Source organism: Nerophis lumbriciformis, linkage group LG05, assembly GCF_033978685.3.
Source record: "Nerophis lumbriciformis linkage group LG05, RoL_Nlum_v2.1, whole genome shotgun sequence".
Taxonomy (NCBI): Eukaryota; Metazoa; Chordata; class Actinopteri; order Syngnathiformes; family Syngnathidae; genus Nerophis; species Nerophis lumbriciformis.
In genome coordinates, this window is record NC_084552.2 from 19,679,508 (window position 1) to 19,700,914 (window position 21,407).

At 40.3% G+C, this 21,407-nt stretch overlaps 1 protein-coding gene across 2 annotated transcripts in view; it reads right to left on the minus strand.

Moving 5' to 3' along the window:
- The window catches only part of LOC133606816 (protein Dok-7-like), a 59,890-nt gene extending 49,075 nt beyond the window's left edge, over window positions 1-10,815 (minus strand). Inside the window, exons 1-5 of one of the 2 annotated variants that reach the window (XM_061961161.2) lie at window positions 10,519-10,812; window positions 10,403-10,448; window positions 8,686-8,916; window positions 5,915-6,115; window positions 4,702-4,821 (exon numbers count right to left, since the gene is read on the minus strand). In XM_061961161.2, the coding sequence (XP_061817145.2) occupies window positions 4,702-4,821; window positions 5,915-6,115; window positions 8,686-8,916; window positions 10,403-10,448; window positions 10,519-10,572 (652 nt within the window). In that variant the 5' untranslated portion in view covers window positions 10,573-10,812. Of the gene's footprint in view, window positions 1-4,701; window positions 4,822-5,914; window positions 6,116-8,685; window positions 8,917-10,402; window positions 10,449-10,518 lie in introns of both variants that reach the window. The other variant, XM_061961162.2, reaches the window with a different exon arrangement.
- Between the last annotated feature and the right edge of the window lie 10,592 nt (window positions 10,816-21,407).

Here is a 21,407-nt window from a genome sequence, read left to right on the forward strand (position 1 = left end):
TGCTGGCCCAGTTACATAAAATGTGCGGCTTCAGCACGCACACGCACGTGAATGCAATGCATACTTGGCCAACAGCAATACAGGTTACACTGACGGTGCCCGTATAAATAACTTTAACACTGTTAGAAATATGCTCCACACTGTGAATCCACACCAAACAAGAATGATAAGCACATTTTGGGAGAACATCCGCACAGTAACACAACATAAGCACAACAAAACAAATACCCAGAATCCAATGCAGCCCTAACTCTTCCATGCTGCAATATACACCCCCGCTACCACCAAACCCCGCCCCCCCAACCTCGCCCGCCTCAACCGATGCACGGAGAGGGGGATAGGAGGGGGGGGGGGGGCTTGGTGGTAGCTGGGCTGTATATTGCAGCCCGGAAGAGTTAGGGCTGCATGGGATTCTAGGTATTTGTTTTGTTGTGTTTATGTTGTGTTACTGTGCGGATGTTCTCCCAAAATGTGTTTGTCATTCTTGTTTGGTGTGGAGTTCTATATGTTCTATATGTTATAGTCATTCAAATAACTATAACATATAGAACATGCTATACGTTTACCAAACAATCTGTCACTCCCGATCGCTAAATCCCATGAAATCTTCCTGCTCGGTGTCGCTCCTGGTATGCCCCGCTAGCGTCCATTCTTTCTGCTGCTCGATCGCCGTTTTCTGGTGCATATTTCACTACGTCCAGCTTGTAATCTGCAGTATATGATTTCCTTTTCGGTGCCATTTTAGTTCAGTCCTTCTCAGTTTTTATAAGTTACCGCGATTGTTTGTGATCCATTTTAATAGTTCCGGCAGTAGCGTATAGCATATAGTAGTTAGCATTCCAAAACCCACAATGCACTTCTGCCATGACCCGCCCCCGCCATATTGTTATTGGTTGGCGTGTGAGTGACGATTGCTGACGTGTGTGTGACGATTGCGGACATTTGCTTCGTCGCTCACGCGAATGAGATAAATAATATTATTTGATATTTTACAGTAATATGTTAATAACGGTGGCAGAGGTGTTAGTGCATCTGCCTCACAATACGAAGGTCATGAGTAGTCTTGGGTTCAATCCCGGGCTCGGGATCTTTCTGTGTGGAGTTTGCATGTCCTCCCCGTGACTGCGTGGGTTCCCTCCGGGTACTCCGGCTTCCTCCCACTTCCAAAGACATGCACCTGGGGATAAGTTGATTGGCAACACTAAATTGGCCCCAGTGTGTGGATGTGAGTGTGAATGTTGTCTGTCTATCTGTGTTGGCCCTGCGATGAGGTGGCGACTTGTCCAGGGTGTACCCCGCCTTCCGCCCGATTGTAGCTGAGATAGGCTCCAGCGCCCCCCGCGACCCCAAAGGGAATAAGCGGTAGGAAATGGATGGATGGATGGATGTTAATAATTTCACACATAAGTCGCTCCGGAGTATACGTCGCACCCACGGCCAAACTATGAAAAAAACGTCGACTTATAGTCCTTAAAAACTAAACTATTAACAATGAACTACTTAACAATTCAACTATTTGATGTTTATTTGAATTGTACAATTTGCTAAGAAAATTTAAAAAAAATAATTAAAGTACATTAATAGTATTTGTACATATGTACATACATTAATACATACATATATACAAACGTATACACATATACATACATGTGTGTATGCATGTGTGTATATATATATATATATACATACATACATATATGCATACATACATATGCATACACTAATATATACACACATATTGTACTTACACAAACGCACGCACGCAAATGTATACAATTTATGCAAAGCTTGGTAAAATAATTTATTTAAAAAAAAAATTTAAATTTATTTTGAAGTAGTTTTATTTGTCCATGTATATGTTTGTTTCATTTTATATTATTTTATTAAGAGGCATTGTGTGGTCAGTGGCATATCGAATCGGGAGTCTTGGGGAGGGTTGGCAGAATGCGTACGGATGATGTTAAAAAAATACCTCTGGTGATTTAGGAGGCTTTTGTCTGCTCAGCTAGTGTGGACCCTCACTTCTATTTATTCTTTGACAATAATTAGACTCTTGGAGCAAGTCCCCGCGAGGGTGGTTGGGCACCCCCGTGCAAAATGGAGGCGGTGGTAAAACTGGACAGAATGAGAAAAGATGGGGTATTTGCTACAACGTCTGTTCCGAGTACCTTGTGGGTGAGGAATCTAAGCCAAGAGTAGTCGGACATTGACGTTAGCTGCTTCACTGTTTTAACTGCGTGTAAGTCAGATAAACGCGACCTTAGCGCTCATGTTGAAGTCGCCTCGGATTTATGACCACACAAAAAAGAAGCCTGGGTCAGATTTAAAAAAATCGGAATTGCACTGTTCACACGGAAAAAAACAATAATCTGAAACATGTTCCATATGGGCAAAATAATTATCTACCAAAAAGTGAATTTTTTTTTACAAAACTGAGTTTGTACAAAAATGAGTACTTAATTTTGAGTTTAAACTTGTTTCATGCCCAATGGAACAGGATATGTTCGCTTGCCAAAAAAAAAAATCACAGCGTTGCATATTTTGTTTTCTCGTCTGTATGTTAGCTAGCGTTAGAATGATGTAAGAGGTAGACAAAAAACAGTCAACCAAGTTCTAAAAAGAGGCAAAAATTCAGCCTACAAATGTTGAAGGATGAATCATAAGTTATACGTGGGTGATTCAAAGACGTAAGTTCCCATATGTGTTAGTTTTAACACTTGGGAAAAGTATGATTTTGTCTATATTTGTCTCTGAGTGTGTTATTGATTTTTCCAGTGGTTATCTTATTTTTACACTTGAAAATTTTAATATTGTTATAGTAAGATATAATGTATGCTTAAGATTGGTCACAAATTGATCATGCAGAAGATCATTTCCATTATGGGAAAAATTGTGCGGAATTCAGCAGTTTAAAATAAGTTTCTTGGAGAGATTCCACTGTAGTTTCACATCATATTCATAAATGATTGATATCAATTTTAGCCCGCCACTCTAATTGCCACCGAGGATTAGCCAATTACACAAGTCGATGCTCTGCCATAAAGGGTGGTGTTCTGGGAAGTATGGTGTCCAAACAGTCTATGAATGTACAAACCCCGTTTCCATATGAGTTGGGAAATTGTGTTAAATGTAAATATAAACGGAGTACAATGATTTGCAAATCATTTTCAACCCATATTCAGTTGAATATGCTACAAAGACAACATATTTGATGTTCAAATTGATAAGCATTTTTTTTTTTGCAAATAATCATTAACTTTAGAATTTGATGCCAGCAACACGTGACAAAGAAGTTGGGAAAGGTGGCAATAAATACTCAAAGTTGAGGAATGCTCATCAAACACTTATTTGGAACATCCCACAGGTGTGCAGGCTAATTGGGAACAGGTGGGTGCCATGATTGGGTATAAAAACAGCTTCCAAAAAATGCTCAGTCTTTCACAAGAAAGCATGGGGCGAGGTACACCCCTTTGTCCACAACTGCGTGAGCAAATAGTCAAACAGTTTAAGAACAACATTTCTCAAAGTGCAATTGCAAGAAATTAAGGGATTTCAACATCTACGGTCCATAATATCATAAGGTTCAGAGAATCTGGAGAAATCACTCCACGTAAGCGGCATGGCCGGAAACCAACATTGAATGACCGTGACCTTCGATCCCTCAGACGGCACTGTATCAAAAACCGACATCAATCTCTAAAGGATATCACCACATGGGCTCAGGAACACTTCAGAAAACCACTGTCACTAAATACAGTTCGTCGCTACATCTGTAAATGCAAGTTAAAGCTCTACTATGCAAAGCAAAAGCCATTTATCAACAAAATCCAGAAACGCCGCCGGCTTCTCTGGGCCCGATATCATCTAAGATGGACTGATGCAAAGTGGAAAAGTGTTCTGTGGTCTGACGAGTCCACATTTCAAATTGTTTTTGGAAATATTCGACATCGTGTCATCCGGACCAAAGGGGAAGCGAACCACCCAGACTGTTATTGACGCAAAGTTCAAAAGCCAGCATCTGTGATGGTATGGGGGTGCATTAGTGCCCAAGGCATGGATAACTTACACATCTGTGAAGGCATCATTAATGCTGAAAAGGTACATACAGGTTTTGGATTAACATATGCTGCTATCTAAGCGCCGTCTTTTTCATGGACGCCCCTGCTTATTTCAGCATGACAATGCCAAGCCACATTCAGCACGTGTTACAACAGCGTGGCTTCGTAAAAAAAAGAGTGCGGATACTTTCCGGGACCGCCTGCAGTCCAGACCTGTCATGTGTGGCGTATTATGAAGCGTAAAATACGACAGCGGAGACCCCGGACTGTTGAACGACTGAAGCTCTACATAAAACAAGAATGGGAAAGAATTCCACTTTCAAAGCTTTAACAGTTAGTTTCCTCAGTTCCCAATCTTTTCATGAGTGTTGTTAAAAGAAAAAGTGATGTAACACAGTGGTGAACATGCCCTTTCCCAACTACTTTGGCGCGTGTTGCAGCCATGAAATTCTAAGTTAATTATTATTTGCGAAAAAAAAACAAAGTGTATGAGTTTGAACATCAAATATCTCGTCTTTGTAGTGCATTCAATTGAATATGGGTTGAAAAGGATTTGCAAATCATTGTATTCCGTTTATATTTACATCTAACACAATTTCCCAACTCATATGGAAACAGGGTTTGTATAAGGCCTTGTACTGACCTGGCAGGACTGGCAACAGTCCAAACGGAACCCTGGTGGGGGAGATTTCTCGGACAATGCAATCAAACAGGAAGCTGATCTGCTCACTTTCAGACGACGTGAGCAGGAAAACGCCAGACCCTGTAGTGAAAAACGAGATGGGATACATAAAAAAAACAAACAAACTGCTATGACAACAGGTTAGCTTCCAAATGGTGACATGAGGCTTCAGAGAGCGAAGGTCACAACCCCCTTGACCTCCCTGTTGACAACATGACTTGTTAGTGAGACCACACACGTTAAAGCGTGGTCCAATCAATCACATTCCCGACACTTGAAATTTCAAAGGTCAGCTGTCTTTTCTGCCCCACTCAAGCGATGAACGTTCATAACTGATTATTGCTACCAAATATTATGTATAATAAAAAAAACATTTCTATTTTATTCACTTTGAATTCACAAGTGAGATGAAAACTTCCCTTATGTTGGTACAGTTGTGCCAGTGCATGATATTTTGCTATTTGTCACAATGCAACATTGTTTTTTTTCTCTGGATAACAAGAGTTTCTTCTTTGCTCTGCTGGGAAAGTAAATAGAAGACAAGCTATTTGTGTGCTACTTTTAAACTTGTGGATTTGTTTTTTCAGTTTTTTGTTAACGTTTTAGAGAAAAGTACTAATTTCAAATAAACTCCATAGACAACTTGATGTTTTTTACGCTTTTTCTTCCCGATTAACGACTGTTAGCTAGTTTTTAGAAATACTACGACAGTTAACATTAAATAACGACTTGTGAGGGACTGAACGTGTTAACTGTCGCCTCGTTACGTGTCATTTATTTTAAAGGTTTTAATGTTTTAAGAAAAAGCCCTTAGTTAATGGCTTTTTTTACTTGTCCGACAATTAAAAATGTTTAATAATTGAATAGTCTCGATGTGATAAGGCCTGACTTTTACGCAATAATCCTCCACATTTTTTAAGTATTTTGCGTCAAGGTTTCATATTTTACGGCTGACACTGGTTATATAAAATTTTACACTTGTACAACAACAAAAATGTTAAAGTTTAGTCTTGATAAGATGACACTAAGAATACAGCCACCCTTTGCTATGTTTACGTTTTAAATCATTGTCTATAGTTAGTTCAAAGACTTCAAAGATAGTATTTAAAGTTTTACGGAAAACCTTGGTAAAGTTTTTTGTATGTAATAGAAATGCTAGCGGTGGTCTTCTTACAGTAACCGCAGCGTGTTCCTCCCTCAAACACAAATCCGTTGGGTACGGGCCCATATCTGCGTAGATCCGGAAGGTTCCAATGTCCGATGACGACAGGGGGGACATCTCGGACGAGGGCCAGCAAGTTGTTGCACAGGTGAAGGGTAGCTGGTCCGCTTTCTAACTTGGTACCCGCGAGGACTCCGACGTTGAACCTGTGAACTGTCGATACAGAAAATCGTTATTTGTCTAAGTGTGGCCTCAATGTGGTTGTATGCGCTCCTTACAAAATATCAACCAACCTCCCCACCAACTCACTTCTCAGGGTTTAATGTACAACGCTCTGCCCACAAGCGGTCGGACATTTCTGGCACAAAGTAGTCTACTCAACACACAAAAGACACAGCAACATTCCTCTGGACTGTCGCCACCAGTTTATTAGTAGCACCTATTAGTTTCTCTTGCGTAACTTACTGTGGAGTGTTCCTCTATATGAGGAACACTCATACTTTTTAAGTATGTATGGCTTAAAAACACAGTGCCATACATGCTATATCTGACGACAACTTCTAAACTGAGAAAGGTCCAAATTTACAACTAGTTGGGAGATACTCTCCTATCGACTCTCAAACTTGGTCTAGGAAGTTCTGACACCGCTATACACAAGTGCGCTCTTGTTAACACCCTAAAGCTGGTATGTTACTGTCGTCTCTTAAAATAATCTGGAATGATCTAAAACCGATACTTTACAGCTGGTACAATATTGTCAACTCCAAAACTTGGAGTTGACAATTAAGGTCTGAACTTCAGACTAGTCAGCTGCAACCCTCCTGTCAACTCCAAACACCAGCCTTGAAAGGTCTGAACGTGTGACTAATCAGCTAGTACACTTCTGTGAAGTGTGAAGTGAAGTGAATTATATTTATATAGCACTTTTCTTTAGTGACTCAAAGTGCTTTTACATAGTGAAACCCAATATCTAAGTTACATTTTCAAACCAGTGTGGGTGGCACTGGGTGCAGGTGGGTAAAGTGCCTTGCCCAAGGACACAACGGCAGTGACTAGGTTGGCAGAAGCGGGGATCGAACCTGGAACCCTGAAGTTGCTGGCACGGCCACTCTACCAACCGAGCTATACCGCCCCAACTCCAAAACGTGGTCTAGAAAGGTCTGAACATGTGACTAGTCAGCGAAATGCTCGTCAACTCCAAAACTTGGTGGAGAAAGGTCTAAACTTGTGACTAATCAGCTGGTACACTTCTGTCAACTCCAAAACTTGGTCTAGAAAGGTCTGAACCTGTGACTAGTCAGCTGGAATGCTCCTGTCAACTCCAAAACATCAGTTTTCAGTATTCAGTCATGTGACTTTTTCTTTCAAAGTAGGGGTCAACCAAACCAATATGGCTACCGTGCAGCAAATAGTGTGTGAAAAATATCAGAGTACGCGGGGCCTAAATAATAACACTAAAAGCAGATACGAGCAAAAAATCTAACTATGCCATTGCTGATTGATGTTACTGATGTCACGTCCAGCTCACGTTCCGCCCAATGAATACTGGTGGTGGTCAAGCTAGCTCTGTTTTCAACCTATCCCTGCACGTTATAAAAAAAAAAATGTGTTGAGTGATCTCAAGGATTATCTTTAGATTGAGTTCCGACATATCAAACAATTGTGCATCTTTCTACAGGAAAAAACAGATGAAAACTTGGAAGAGCGTGGAGGTCTACACCTTATTTTTGTGTGACAGGATTAAATAAATTGTATGAAGATTCTCCTGGATAAATTGTGCATCGTTTTTGCTCGTGTATAAGGTTGAATTGCATGATTTAACTTTGCGTCTTGCAGGGACGCGTCCTTGTAAACAAACTGCAAGTAGCACTCGATAGCATTAATTTACTGTTTTTCATTTCTCCATTATGTTAACCACTCATTAAGATAATGGAGACACCACTGAAGACCTGGCTGTTTGTGAAAGAAGGTGGAGAAGTTTTGGCCATGTTGCCTTGTTGTTGTTGCACGAGGTCATCACGGTTATGCATGGTTTTCCTCAACTTTATCAAAATATAACTATGATGTCAACATTGTGTATGTGCTGAAAGTTTCATTTATGATTGCTGCCTTTGGTAAAAGCTGAAATCTTGTAGGTTTTGCCCACAACTGCTTTCTTTTATTTAGACTCTCCAAGTTGGTGGCTTACCAAACATTCGCAGCAAAAATGTGTTTTAAGAACTCCAAAACGAGCTAAAATACAAATAATATCAAGATAATTAAACGTTACAAGTATATGAAACAAACAAACCTTTAACAAAGAGATCACTGCAAATTAATGCATTCTTCGACTCTGTTCCCTTGGTCTGGAGTGCTATATTAGAGAGCCACTTTTCTCGTCGTCGTTTTGTAAAATCTTGCACTTTTTCGCATTTCTAGATTACCTCTCAAGGAACTCTGAAGAAACTGTTGTTGTTTTTTTGCGATTTGAACGGTTCCAACAGCCTAAAACAACGCAATCATAGGGCATTTTTCTTCGACAAAGGCAAAATGCCACCCAGAAAGCTTCGACAACAGATGCTTCGAGTCTTGCAGCGTTAATGAGCTGGATGTGACGTCAGGTGAATACAATCTATTGACAAATGTGGTCTTGTTGACGCTGGAACTTGATCTAGGAAGGTTGGAACCTGTGACTAATCAACTCCTAAACTGGGTCTCCACAGGTCTGAACTTATCATTAGTCGGGAATCGGGATAAACACTTCAGTCAACTCTAAACCTGATTTAGAAATTAAGTGTACTCACCTTCTCCAAGGCTGTAACGCAAGTGTCCCTCCCACGCCTGTAGGTTGTCCCTACTGTCGAAGCCCAGCAGCGCCGCCTGGTTAAGGCAGAGAATGACCAGCGTGAAGGCCACGTCCTCGTAGCACTGTCCTGTTTCCAGGCCACAGATGTCCACCAGGGTGACGGTGGCGCGCTCCTTGTTGCCCTCGGCTTTGTCGGACTTGTCTTTAAAAACCAGCAAAACGAGGCAATCTGGAAGATTCCAATGAGTCCATGTGATTAATGTCCTCAATGTCAATTTACAAGTGTGTGAGTGCGTACTTGTGTGTGTCCTAACTCTGATGCTGAACACAACAGCTGTGACAACATGGACCTAATTACAAGGACTTGTTTGTCTCAAAACATTTGTCTATAAGCTGTTATGAAACTTATAAAGTAAAAACATACATTTAGGTTGCTGAATAGTGCATCGCATACTCTGCCATAATTAATACGCAAAGCTAAAAAATACAATTTTACAGACTTTGGCCTACATAGTTCTTCAATCGTCTAAAAAAATATTTTACATACTACTTATAGTTAAAAAGGCACATTAAGTCACCTGAGGTTGGATCATATGCATTGTCATGCAGTTAAATGATAAAAGCTTTATGCAAAACAGTCACTTTGTCACGCTTCTCTTTATTTGTGCCTTGTCTATTCTCGAGACTTTGTATTGCAAACTTAGAAAGAAAAACACACTTTTAGGTAGCTCAAAGGAGCATGGAATGCACAGTTGAACTTTGTAATTAATCATACACAGTAAATGTGTTCTTGTCCCTCTATCACAAACGTATTATCAAAAACACACGTTTATGTTGGTTAAAGGTGCAAGGCATGCAATGTCCCAACTTATGTATGCAGTTAAAAGGCGCACAATTTGCTCACTTTCTAGCTTGTTATATATAATCATCACAAGGTTACCATTAAAAACATATTCAGGTTGTTTAATGGTGCATGCACTGTCGCAACTAATATTCATAGATAAAGGGCACACTTTTTAACTAGTTAGACTTAGACTTACTTTTATTGTCATTCAAATTTGAACTTTACAGTACAGATAAGAACAACATTTTGTTGCATTAGCTCGTTGTAGTGCAGGATAAAAGTTTAATAAGGTGCAGATATAAATAAATAGATTACTGTACAGATAAATATATTGCACTTTTGCATATGCATCCACATTTATGGATGTATGTTATATTGTCTTCATATTCCAGCGAGTTAATCCATTTTTGGGGGGAATTGAGGGGATTATTATGATGCGTTCAAGAGTCTTATGGCCTGAGGGAATAAATTGTTACAGAACCTGGAGGCTACATACGTATATATAATTGTTAGGTTATATATAATTGTAACTCACAAACCTATAATATAAAACATGCATTGGAAGGTGCATGGCATGCACTGTCACTGGTAAGAGTCTATACATTTTATTAAAACATCAACTTTCTAGTTAGTTGTATAAAAGTAGTACTTTTTATTGCAATGTTATTAATAAAAACACATTTAGGTTGTTTGTATTGCACGACATACAGTCGCAAACAATATGCACAGTTTAAACCACTTTTTGCGTTACAGCTAACTTTCTAACTGGTTATGTGTAAGAATGACTAGCAAAAAGACATTATGCCAAAATGTATAATATTGTTAGCTAAATGTAGCATGATCACTGTCGCACCTAATGTGTTATTCTTACCTGCTACAGGCGATGGTTTACGAAGAACGAGCCACCTAGTTTTCCACTGTGGAAGACAACAACAAGCAGTTAAGCCTATTCCGCTACTTTTTTAGTTTTCAAATGAATAAAAATACCTTTTTCCCGTCTCGAAGTCTGGCGTATCCCTCCACGACAACCGATTCCGTCATCTTCAGTCATGGTTCCTGACAGCTGCAGAGTGGGCTGCCCGAATGAGGGTCACTTTCAAAATAGCTCCAAAGCTGGGGGGGCAATAAAGTCCACGCCCTAACCAAGAAATAAGCCCCGCCTTCTCTTCCAACAACAACAACAACACACATGGAAAACGGCATGGTAGCTTGCCACCTGGAGAAGAAATACATACTTGGAATGCCGCAGCGTCATAAAATGTAGACCAAACACGCAAGGTTTAGGGAATGAAAAACAACAACTGTAGTACTCTTTTAATGGCATGGTTACATACAACAAATTAGTGTTAAGAGTTATAGTGTGTGTGTGTGTGTGTGTGTGTGTGTGTGTGTGTGTGTGTGTGTGTGTGTGTGTGTGTGTGTGTGTGTGTGTGTGTGTGCGTGTGCATACTTGCCAACCTTGAGACCTCCGATTTCGGGAGGTGGGGGGTGGGGGCAGTGCCGGCCCAAGCCTCCATGGGGCCCTAAGCAAAATTTGATTTTGGGGCCCTCTATTTCTGCCAATAATATATAAATAATATATAAACTCATTGCGGCTCTGGCAGTGTTGTTTACATTATCCTATTGTCAGCCTGGCATGTCTTTACAAATGACATGTCATTTATAAAGATATGGGGGTGGCCCAGTTAAGAACATAAATAATACCAATGAATGAACGAATGATGTCCAGAGTGCCACATATGGTTCCTAATCTTAATATGTAGAAAACATTCAGCTACAAGAGTGGCCTGGGGTTGAACAGTCCAAGTGATAAAGCTTTGTATTTACAGTAAAAGTGTCATCTTGTCTCATCAGTCTTGTACATATTAGTCTTTAATTACTAGTTTATATTTTTAGTTAATTGTTCATATTTAATGTTTACTTTGTACAAAGAGAGCGCAGTCTACTGAAGTTAAATTCCATGTGTGTTAAAAACATAACTGGACAATAAAGCTGATTCTGATTCACTTTATTATTTTTGGTAACAAAAACCTGAAACAGCAATGTGCAAAAATGTTGACCTAAAATTGTGTTTTTGTACAATAATATATCTTTGATCATTTAGAAATCATCAGTCAGACTCGTACATGCAAAAAATAAAAAATAATATTTTTTTGTTAATTGCTTTTGGGGCCCCCTGGTGGCCGCGGGGCCCTAAGCAAGCGCTTAGTACGCTTATGCCTTGGGCCGGCTCTGGGTGGGGGCGTGGTCGGGGTGGGAAGGGGGCGTGGTTAAGAGGGGAGGAGTATATTTACAGCTAGAATTCACCAAGTCAAGTATTTCATATATATATATATATATAGGAAATACTTGACTTTCAGTGAATTCTAGCTATATATATATTTATTTTATTATATATATATATATATATATATATATATATATATATATATATATATATATATATATATATATATATATATATATATATATATATATATATAAAATAAATACTTGAATTTCAGTGTTCATTTATTTACACATATACACACACATAACACTCATCTACTCATTGTTGAGTTAAGGGTTGAATTGTCCATCCTTGTTCTATTCTCTGTCACTATTTTTCTAACCATGCTGAACACCCTTTCGCTGTTACCCAGAAAGGTTTCGAGTACCACCAAAAAAACTGAATCTCTGAAGACAGTATAAAAATCTGTGTTAAAGGTGTACAAATACTGTTTGTATAATAAGCATGTTATTGTTTACAAATGAGGGTTAAGAGTTCAGTACTAAAAAAAAAAAAGAATGTGGCTTAAGTACTGTTTTTTAATTGAGCTGCTGTGCTATGTTTGTCTGTTGCCATCTCCTGGTGAATGTTGGCTATAGCGTACTGGGGTTACTTTTTGGTTGGCCAACGATTTACGTGGTGTTGCGCACCTGACGTCAAGTGTGTGAGTCTGTTCTGAAGTCTACAGTAAAGAGACGTACTTCATCACCTCGCCTGGTTATTGCCTCCAACTCAATATATTACAACAACATTGCTGTTTACGGCAGACGAACTGCTTTACGGTAGAATAAAACATGACTGCTGTTGTGTGTTGTTGCCGCGCTGGGAGGACGTTAATGAAACTGCCTAACAATAAACCCACATAAGAAACCAAGAACTCGCCCTCGATCATTCTACAGTTATAACGTGTTTGGGCAGGCATGCTGTTTATATTGTGGGAAAGCGGACGTGAATACAGGCTGTTGACACGTCACTCAAGTCTGCATGGAGCTGGAGGGGGCGTGGCTTCCAGCTCCGCCTGAATTTCGGGAGATTTTCGGGAGAAAATTTGTCCCGGGAGTTTTTCAAGAGAGGCGCTGAATTTCGGGAGTCTCCCGGAAAATCCGGGAGGGTTGGCAAGTATGGTGTGTGTGTGTGTGTGTTCTTGTATTTCTACTCTTTTTGAGACAATAAGGAAAAGTACCTTCCATATGAGGACTGGTGAACAAGTTAGGACCGAAATCATTTTCCCAATGCGGAAAACCATTGCATCTAATAGAGAATGTCTCATTTGCACCCCTGGTGGTGAAATTTATCAAAATTAGGGTGGTCCCAAAAAAGAGGGATTTTTCAAATTCACTGTGTGATGAGGCAGCGACTTGTCCAGGGTGTACCCCGCCTTCCGCCCGATTGTAGCTGAGATAGGCTCCAGCGCCCCCCGCGACCCCGAAGGGATTAAGCGGTAGAAAATGGATGGATGGATGGATGGATGGACTGTGTCGGTTTTAAAAGTGCTCCCCCTCTGGTCAACATATGTAATAACAAGTGTGTGTAAAGAGTTGAAATGCTTCCCTTTGGCCAAAATTAATTAAAAAAATATATATATATATATGTATATAGAGACATTTTAATAACTTGAAGTAAATAATGAAGATTAAAAAACAATTACAAACAAAAAATTAAAAAAGAATTAACTAAATGATAATTGTGCCGCCCTCGATATGTAGAAATATCTTGGCTTTACCCTAACACCTTTTCTTGATCAAACACTCTGAAAAACGTCTTCTAGTCCACAGGTTTATTGACCGTAAAAAGGGTAAAACTGAAAGCATACAAGCAGAAAGGATGCTTACATTATAGACATGCACACACAGCCAATTGCACACACACAAGCCCACTACAATAAAACATGCATTATGCTGTGTATTGAACTTAAATGGATAAATAAATGCCACAAAATATGTAATTTAAGTGCTCTACAGCAAACTAGCTGACTATGCTAACATTCACTTCACTGTATGAATTACGAAAATTAGCATGACTGACTTTTGGCCATAAAACGTCCCAAATTACATCACAACCAACAAATAATACAACTCAATCAAATATTAGCAGACTACTCAACAATACATACCGATGATACTTTGTTTGGCATGATATTCGAGCAGATGAAAACGTTTGCAATCGTCACCGAACTAGCTTAAAGTAGACTTGAAAGGAACTCCTTGTTGAGCCCTGTTAACATGGACATTACTGTAAACTAGGCAATGCTGCCTCCTGCTGTCTAAAGGAGGAAGTGCACCTCGCTGTTGAATTCCAAACTGAACTTAAACACTGGTTTACATATGTTATTAATAAATTCAACAAACAAGACAGAACACTCCCCGCCTGGCGGATTAAGCCGCCACTACCAAACTGTCCCAAAGGATACTTTGGCTTCTCTGGTGCCATAAGCAGGATTGTCTCTGTGACTGGCCGCAGGAACACTTTGGTCCCATCCTTTCTGGAGACTTTTATCTCCACTTTGCGAACTCTGCCATCTTTGCTTGGGAAGACTTGTGTAATTAGTCCTAAAGGCCAGTGGTTTCTCTTCAGCTGGTCATCTTTGAGGAGCACTACACTTCCAGGCAGGAGGTTAGGGTGGGGTGAATGCCACTTCCTTTGTGGCTGAAGTGTGGCTAGGTATTGCTTCTTCCATTTGTCCCAAAAGGTTTGAGCCAAATGCTGGATTTGACGCCGCTGTTGCTTGTGGAGATCTTTCACCTAACTACGGGAGCAGTTGAGGGACTGACCTTTTGTGTGAGGAGTGTTGCTGGTGAGAGTATTTGGGGGTCATCTGGGTCAGTGGACACTGGTACAAGAGGTCTGGCATTGATGATATAACCAAGAACGACCTTGCTGTCGCTGTAGAAAGTGATGTCAACCTCCATGTCTATCTATGAGGTGAGGAGCTCGGCAAGCTCCACCGCTAATACTGCAGAACAAAGCTCAAGTCTAGGGACAGTTTGTTCTGACAAGGGTGTAAGCTTGGCTTTTCCCATGAGAAAGCCCACGTGGTTGGTTCCATTTTTCTCTGTTAGTTTTAAGTATGCAACTGCTGCAATTGCCTTTGTGGAAGCATCACAAAAGATGATTATCTCTCTTTTTAACACCGCTGTAGGAGAGGCCTGTGTGTAAACTCTTGGGATCTGGAGATTGCTGAGATCTTTCAATGAGCCACACCACGTTGACCATGTCTCTTCCATTTCTTGAGGAAGAGGTGCATCCCAATCTCCGTTGTTCTCCATGAGCTCACGCAGGATCAGTTTGCCTTGTATGGTGACAGGGGCAAGAAATCCTAGGGGATCATAGATGCTGTTGACAGTTGACAAGACACCTCTGCGGGTGAAAGGCTTTTGCTCATCAGCTACTTGAAAGGTAAATGTGTCTGACATTAGATCCCAGTTAAGTCCCAGACTACGTTGCATGGGCAAGATATCTGAAGTGAAGTCCAGGTCCTTTAAGTTGATGGCATGGTCCTGAGATGGGAATGCGTTCATAACTTCTCCTTTATTTGAGGCGATTTTGTGAAGCCTCAAGTTTGAATCTGACAGAACCTCTTGCGTCCTCTTGAGCAGCTTCACCGCAGCTTCGACGGAGGGAAGTGACGTTAGCCCGTCATCTACATAAAAGTCGCGGTTGACAAACTGCTTTAAAACGGGCTCTGCATTTTTCACTGACTGTCTTAAACAGTAGATGGCCACTGCGGGAGAGGGACAATTTCCAAAGACATGGACCTTCATTCTGTATTCCATGATGTCTTCAGATGAGTTGTTGTTTCTGAACCATAAAAATCTGAGATAATTGCGGTCCTCTTCTCTGACTAAGAAACAGTGGTACATCTGCTGAATGTCTGCTGTTATTGCTACAGCTTCTTTGCGAAACCTGAGGAGTACTCCTATAAGGGTGTTGTTGAGGTCGGGTCCAGTTAACAGCACGTCGTTTAGTGACACACCATTGTATTGGGCGCTGGAGTCAAACACCACACGGATGTTCCCAGGTTTTTTCGGATGGTAGACACCAAAGGCCGGTAAATACCATCTTTCTTCGTTAGATGTGAGTGGAGGAGCTATTTCAGCATGTTCCTTTTGAAAGATCTTTTCCATGAAGCTAAAAAAGTGCTCTTTCATCACTGGTTTTCTTTCGAAGTTGCGTCTCAGAGAGGAAAAACGCTTCAAGGCTTGAACTTTGTTGTCAGGAAGCTTGGGCCTTGGAGTCTTAAATGGCAGCGGAGCTACCCAGCTGTTGGTTATGTCCTTTTTCAAACCCCTCTCCATGATTTGCAGGAAGGCGATGTCATCAATGGATGGACCGACTTTGTTGTCATCTTTGGTCTGCTGAAACACTGTAGAGCCCTCGTCATCTTGCTTACATTTCTTTGTGAAGGTTACCTTTGAGTATTCAAGGCTTTGAAATTGGCCATGTCTCTCCTTAACTTGAAATACGTTAGGACAAGGTGTAAAGACTGTGGGACGCCTTTGTTCAGTCGTAATGGTGTTGAAGTTATTCACTGTGGTCGGCTTGTGAACACCTCCCAAGCATACATTTCCAACAATCACCCATCCCAGGCCAAGTTTTTGAGCATAGGGACCATCGCGTGGCCCATCAACCTGCTTGCGCACTTTGTGGACAGAGATGATGTCTCTCCCAAGGAGAAGCATGATGGACGCGTTAGGATCCAGCTCCGGGATGAGGTTAGCAACTGATTTGAGGTGAGTATGGTTGGCTGCAGCATTAGGTGTTGGGATTTCTGATCTGTTGTTAGGTAGATCATCACATTCCAGGAGGCTTGGTAAAGAGAGGCACACTTTTCTATCCATGGACTCAATTTTGTAGCCTGAAGCTCTTCTCCCAGTGGTTTCCGTCACTCCAGAGCAGGTTCGGAGTGTGTATGGAAATGAAGGATTTTGAATGTTGAAGATCTCAAAGAACTCTGAACGAGCAAGGGACTTGTTGCTCTGCTCGTCGATGATTGCATAAACTTTCAGGGATTTCTCAGGACGGCCGCTAGGATATATTTTAACAAGGCAGATCTTTGAACAGGATTTGTAGCTTTGATCGCCACCACATACGTCTGTACATCGAGCACTGACCTCAGTTGAAGGTTCTGAGTCTTGCTCCCCGCCAAGCTGTATCAAGGGGGTTGAGACCTGGATCCATGGTGCAGGTCCAGGATGAAGTGCAGAAATGTGCTTTGCGCTCTCACACTCAGTGCACTTAGTAATAAATTTACAGTTTTTTGCTATATGTTGAGTGGATGTGCAACACTTAAAACATATGCCATTCTCTTTCAGGAATTCCTTGCGTTGTTCCAGCGGCATTGTACGGAAGGCCCTACATTTCTGGAGCATGTGAGGTTTTTTATGAATAGGGCATTGTTTCTCGGGATCATCAGCTTCAAAGTGTTGCTTGTCATTAATAGGAGGGGCAGTAGACTGGAAATCGATCTTATGAACTGAGACTTCTCTATTTTAGATCTGCTTCCATTGGACTTTGTCTGCTTTTGAGGTGTCAATTTGACCTGCAAACTTGAAGCCTGGGTCATTCCTAATTATAGCCTGTTTTCCAATGAAGTCAACAAAAACATAAAAGGGGGGAAATGTTACATTGTGTTGTAATTTATAGTTTGTGCCAACGTTGAGCCACTTTTCTTGAAGGTTGAATGGTAACTTTTGAACTAATGGGTTTATCCCACGCGCTGTGTCCAAATATGCAAGGCCAGGCAGGTCTCCATCTTCCTTGGCTGCCTCCAATTCTATGAGAAAATCACTCAACTCATGGAGCTTTGAATAGTCTCTGTTGATGATTTTAGGGAAGCTGTGGATCCGTTTAAACAGTGAATCCTCCACCATTTCGGGTGCGCCGTAACATGTTTCCAGTCTCTCCCATATCCTTTTTAGGCCTTTGTCTGGGGAGTTGACATGGACAGCCCTGATGCATTTTGCGTGCTCAGCTGACTCCTTCCCCAGCCACGTGACCAACAAATCCATTTCTTCACTGGGCGTTATGTTGAGGTCTCTGACTGTGTTCACAAAGGACTGTTTCCATGCCCTGTAACTGCATGGCTGGTCGCTGAACTTTATCAGGCTCGTTGTGACTAGCTCACGGTGAGCTAGATATCTTGCGAAGTCTGCCACATTCCCTTGATGGTGTAAGGTGTAAGGCTGGACCTTGGATGCAAAGGAGAACTGTAGCTTGACTTGTAATCTTGGTGATTGTCTTGTATGTTGGTTGAAGATGGACTGGTGACTGATGTGACTTCTGGCTGTGAAGGTGTCGTCCTTTGTTGTAGGGTAGAAACAAAGCCAACTCTGTGTTTATTGTGCTCTGTCTGGAGATGTGAGTGTTGAATGGAGTTCACATCTGGTGGTTTATAATGTTGTGTTTCATTCCATGATGATGGCTGTTGGTGTGGTGATTCAACTTTTATTTGACTTTTCTCTTGGGCCTGAGTGTCAATGTATTCTTTTGTGCGCTCTAATGGGTCAACTGAATGTTCAAACAACTGCTTGATGTGAAGATAGGAGCTGCTTCGATCACTTCCTTCCACAGCGGCTTCCAAGACCTCCGCTTTGGCGAGTGCAGCTGCTGCGTCCTGCTCCAGTAAAAGCATGTCCATCTTAGCATCTAGTTGTGCTTTTTCCACTTTGAGTGTCATTTCTTTTTGTGCAAAAGACAGACGTACTTTGGCTGCCTCTGCTTTTGCGCGTGCTCTGGTAGCTGCAGCCTCGGTGGAGGAAGCTTTTGACCTCGTTGAAGCACGTGAAGTGGTAGATTTTGTCCGTATTGAGCTTTCTGTGCAATCCATCATTTGTTCTCGTGTATGCTGTCTTATCTTCTGCGTTAAAGACATCGTTTTACTGTGCCGCCCTCGATATGTAGAAATATCTTGGCTTTACCCTAACACCTTTTCTTGATCAAACACTCTGAAAAACGTCTTCTAGTCCACAGGTTTATTGACCGTAAAAAGGGTAAAACTGAAAGCATACAAGCAGAAAGGATGCTTACATTATAGACATGCACACACAGCCACACAAGCCCACTACAATAAAACATGCATTATGCTGTGTATTGAACTTAAATGGATAAATAAATGCCACAAAATATGTAATTTAAGTGCTCTACAGCAAACTAGCTGACTATGCTAACATTCACTTCACTGTATGAATTACGAAAATTAGCATGACTGACTTTTGGCCATAAAACGTCCCAAATTACATCACAACCAACAAATAATACTACTCAATCAAATATTAGCAGACTACTCAACAATACATACCGATGATACTTTGTTTGGCATGATATTCGAGCAGATGAAAACGTTTGCAATCGTCACCGAACTAGCTTAAAGTAGACTTGAAAGGAACTCCTTGTTGAGCCCTGTTAACATGGACATTACTGTAAACTAGGCAATGCTGCCTCCTGCTGTCTAAAGGAGGAAGTGCACCTCGCTGTTGAATTCCAAACTGAACTTAAACACTGGTTTACATATGTTATTAATAAATTCAACAAACAAGACAGAACAATAATGATAAATGGGTTGTACTTGTATAGCGCTTTTCTACCTTCAAGGTACTCAAAGCGCTTTGACACTACTTCCACATTTACCCATTCACACACTGATGGAGGGAGCTGCCATGCAAGGCGCTAACCAGCACCCATCAGGAGCAAGGGTGAAGTGTCTTGCTCAGGACACAACGGACATGACGAGGTTGGTACTAGGTGGGGATTGAACCAGGGACCCTCGGGTCGCGCACGGCCATTCTTCCACTGCGCCACGCCGTCCCTAAAACTAAAAGCAGTCTTTTTCTCAGTGTTAACTTCTTTTCATAAACTTGGGAACAATTTCTTATATTCTTTGTTTCTGTAATATTGCAACATTTTCTTGTAGAATTATGACTTTTTCATGTAAAAATATTATTTTAATGCAAAATGGTGACATTTGTCATATAAAATTCTGACTTATCGCAATATTGCCAATTCTTTTGTCGCTCTTGGAAAATAGTGACATTTTTTGAGTAAAATGATGACCTTGTCATAATTTTGCAAAGTAAAATTCAGATTATAATATTGCCAAAATGTTAAAGTTTTCTTATACAATTGTGACTTGTTGAGTAAAATTACGACTTTTCCTAAAAATGCCAACATTTTAAGCTTTTCTTGTAAAACTGATTGTTATAGAGTAAAATTCCAACTTTTATCATAGTATTGTACAAATGTATAGTTTTTTTTTTAGTTAAATGATGACCTTGTCATAATTTTGCAAAGTAAAATTCAGATTATAATATTGCCAAAATGTTAAAGTTTTCTTATACAATTGTGACTTGTCGAGTAAATTACGACTTTTCCTAAAAATGCCAACATTTTAAGCTTTTCTTGTAAAACTGATTGTTATAGAGTATAATTCCAACTTTTATCATAGTATTGCACAAATGTATAGTTTTTCTTGTAAAAGTTTGACTCGCATTGAGTAAAATGATGACTTATTATAATACTGACAAATTGTAAGTTTTTCTTGCGAATTTGTGACCTTAATCTTGTGAAATTCTAACTCCTTTTCTTACAACAAGCTTTTTTATATTTGCATAATATGTACATATTATTAATGTTGTAAATACAAATATTTATATATCTAGAAAGGGTGGTCCTGAAGAGGTAGGTATTTTTCGGAGGTCTCAAGAAGGTGTCAAATACAAGAACGTGTGTGTGCGCCTGTGTTTGTCTGTGTGTTTGTGTGTGCGTGCGGATGTGTGCGTCAATGTGTCCCTGTGTGAAAGAACAAAAAGAAACGTTGCAAAATATAGTTTTAATTTTCATGGAAAATAGACGTTTTGTGACAAAAAAATAAATACATTTTATTTAACTCTTTTAATATGACAAAATGTGCAACAGTTTTAAAAGTAGATAGCAGTTAAACCTGAAAATTAGGAAAGTTGTAATGTTATAAAATACTTAAAAATCTGCTGTTTTGTGGAAGAAAATGGTTACGCTATTTTGCAATAAAAAAATGCCTGGTTTTAAGAGGGTTATAATAATACGAGAAATTAAAATTCTACAAAAATCTATAATCAAATAGTCAGGACAACATCACGATTTTACGGTAATAAAAAGGTTGGGTTTAGGGATGAGTACCACTCACATTTGAACCGAAGGTACCAATTCCCGTTACCTGGTAATCAGTATCGGTACTCATTTGTACCAATTTTCTGTGTGTTCATGTGGTGATAAATGTTACATTTGTTTTTTAACACCGAGCTGATAATACCTTTTCTGTCCCGGTGTTATGGCTTTAGTCCGAGGTGTGTTGTCGAAGTCAGGAAGTAGTCTTGCCATTATGTTGAAAGAGCCAGTTTTGTCTTTTGTGGAGTCCTACAAAATGTGTACACTCTAAGTATTCAATGTATTACTCTGCAGTTGTTTGTTTGCAACAAACATCCTAGTTGTAGTTTTGATTGCCAAATTTTAGGGAAGTTTAAACTGCACTGTAAATTGCTAATGCTAATCAGTAGCATGTATATGGCATCCATCCATCCATTTTCTACCGCTTGTCCCTCTCGGTGTTGCGGGGGTGGCTGGAGCTTATCCCAGC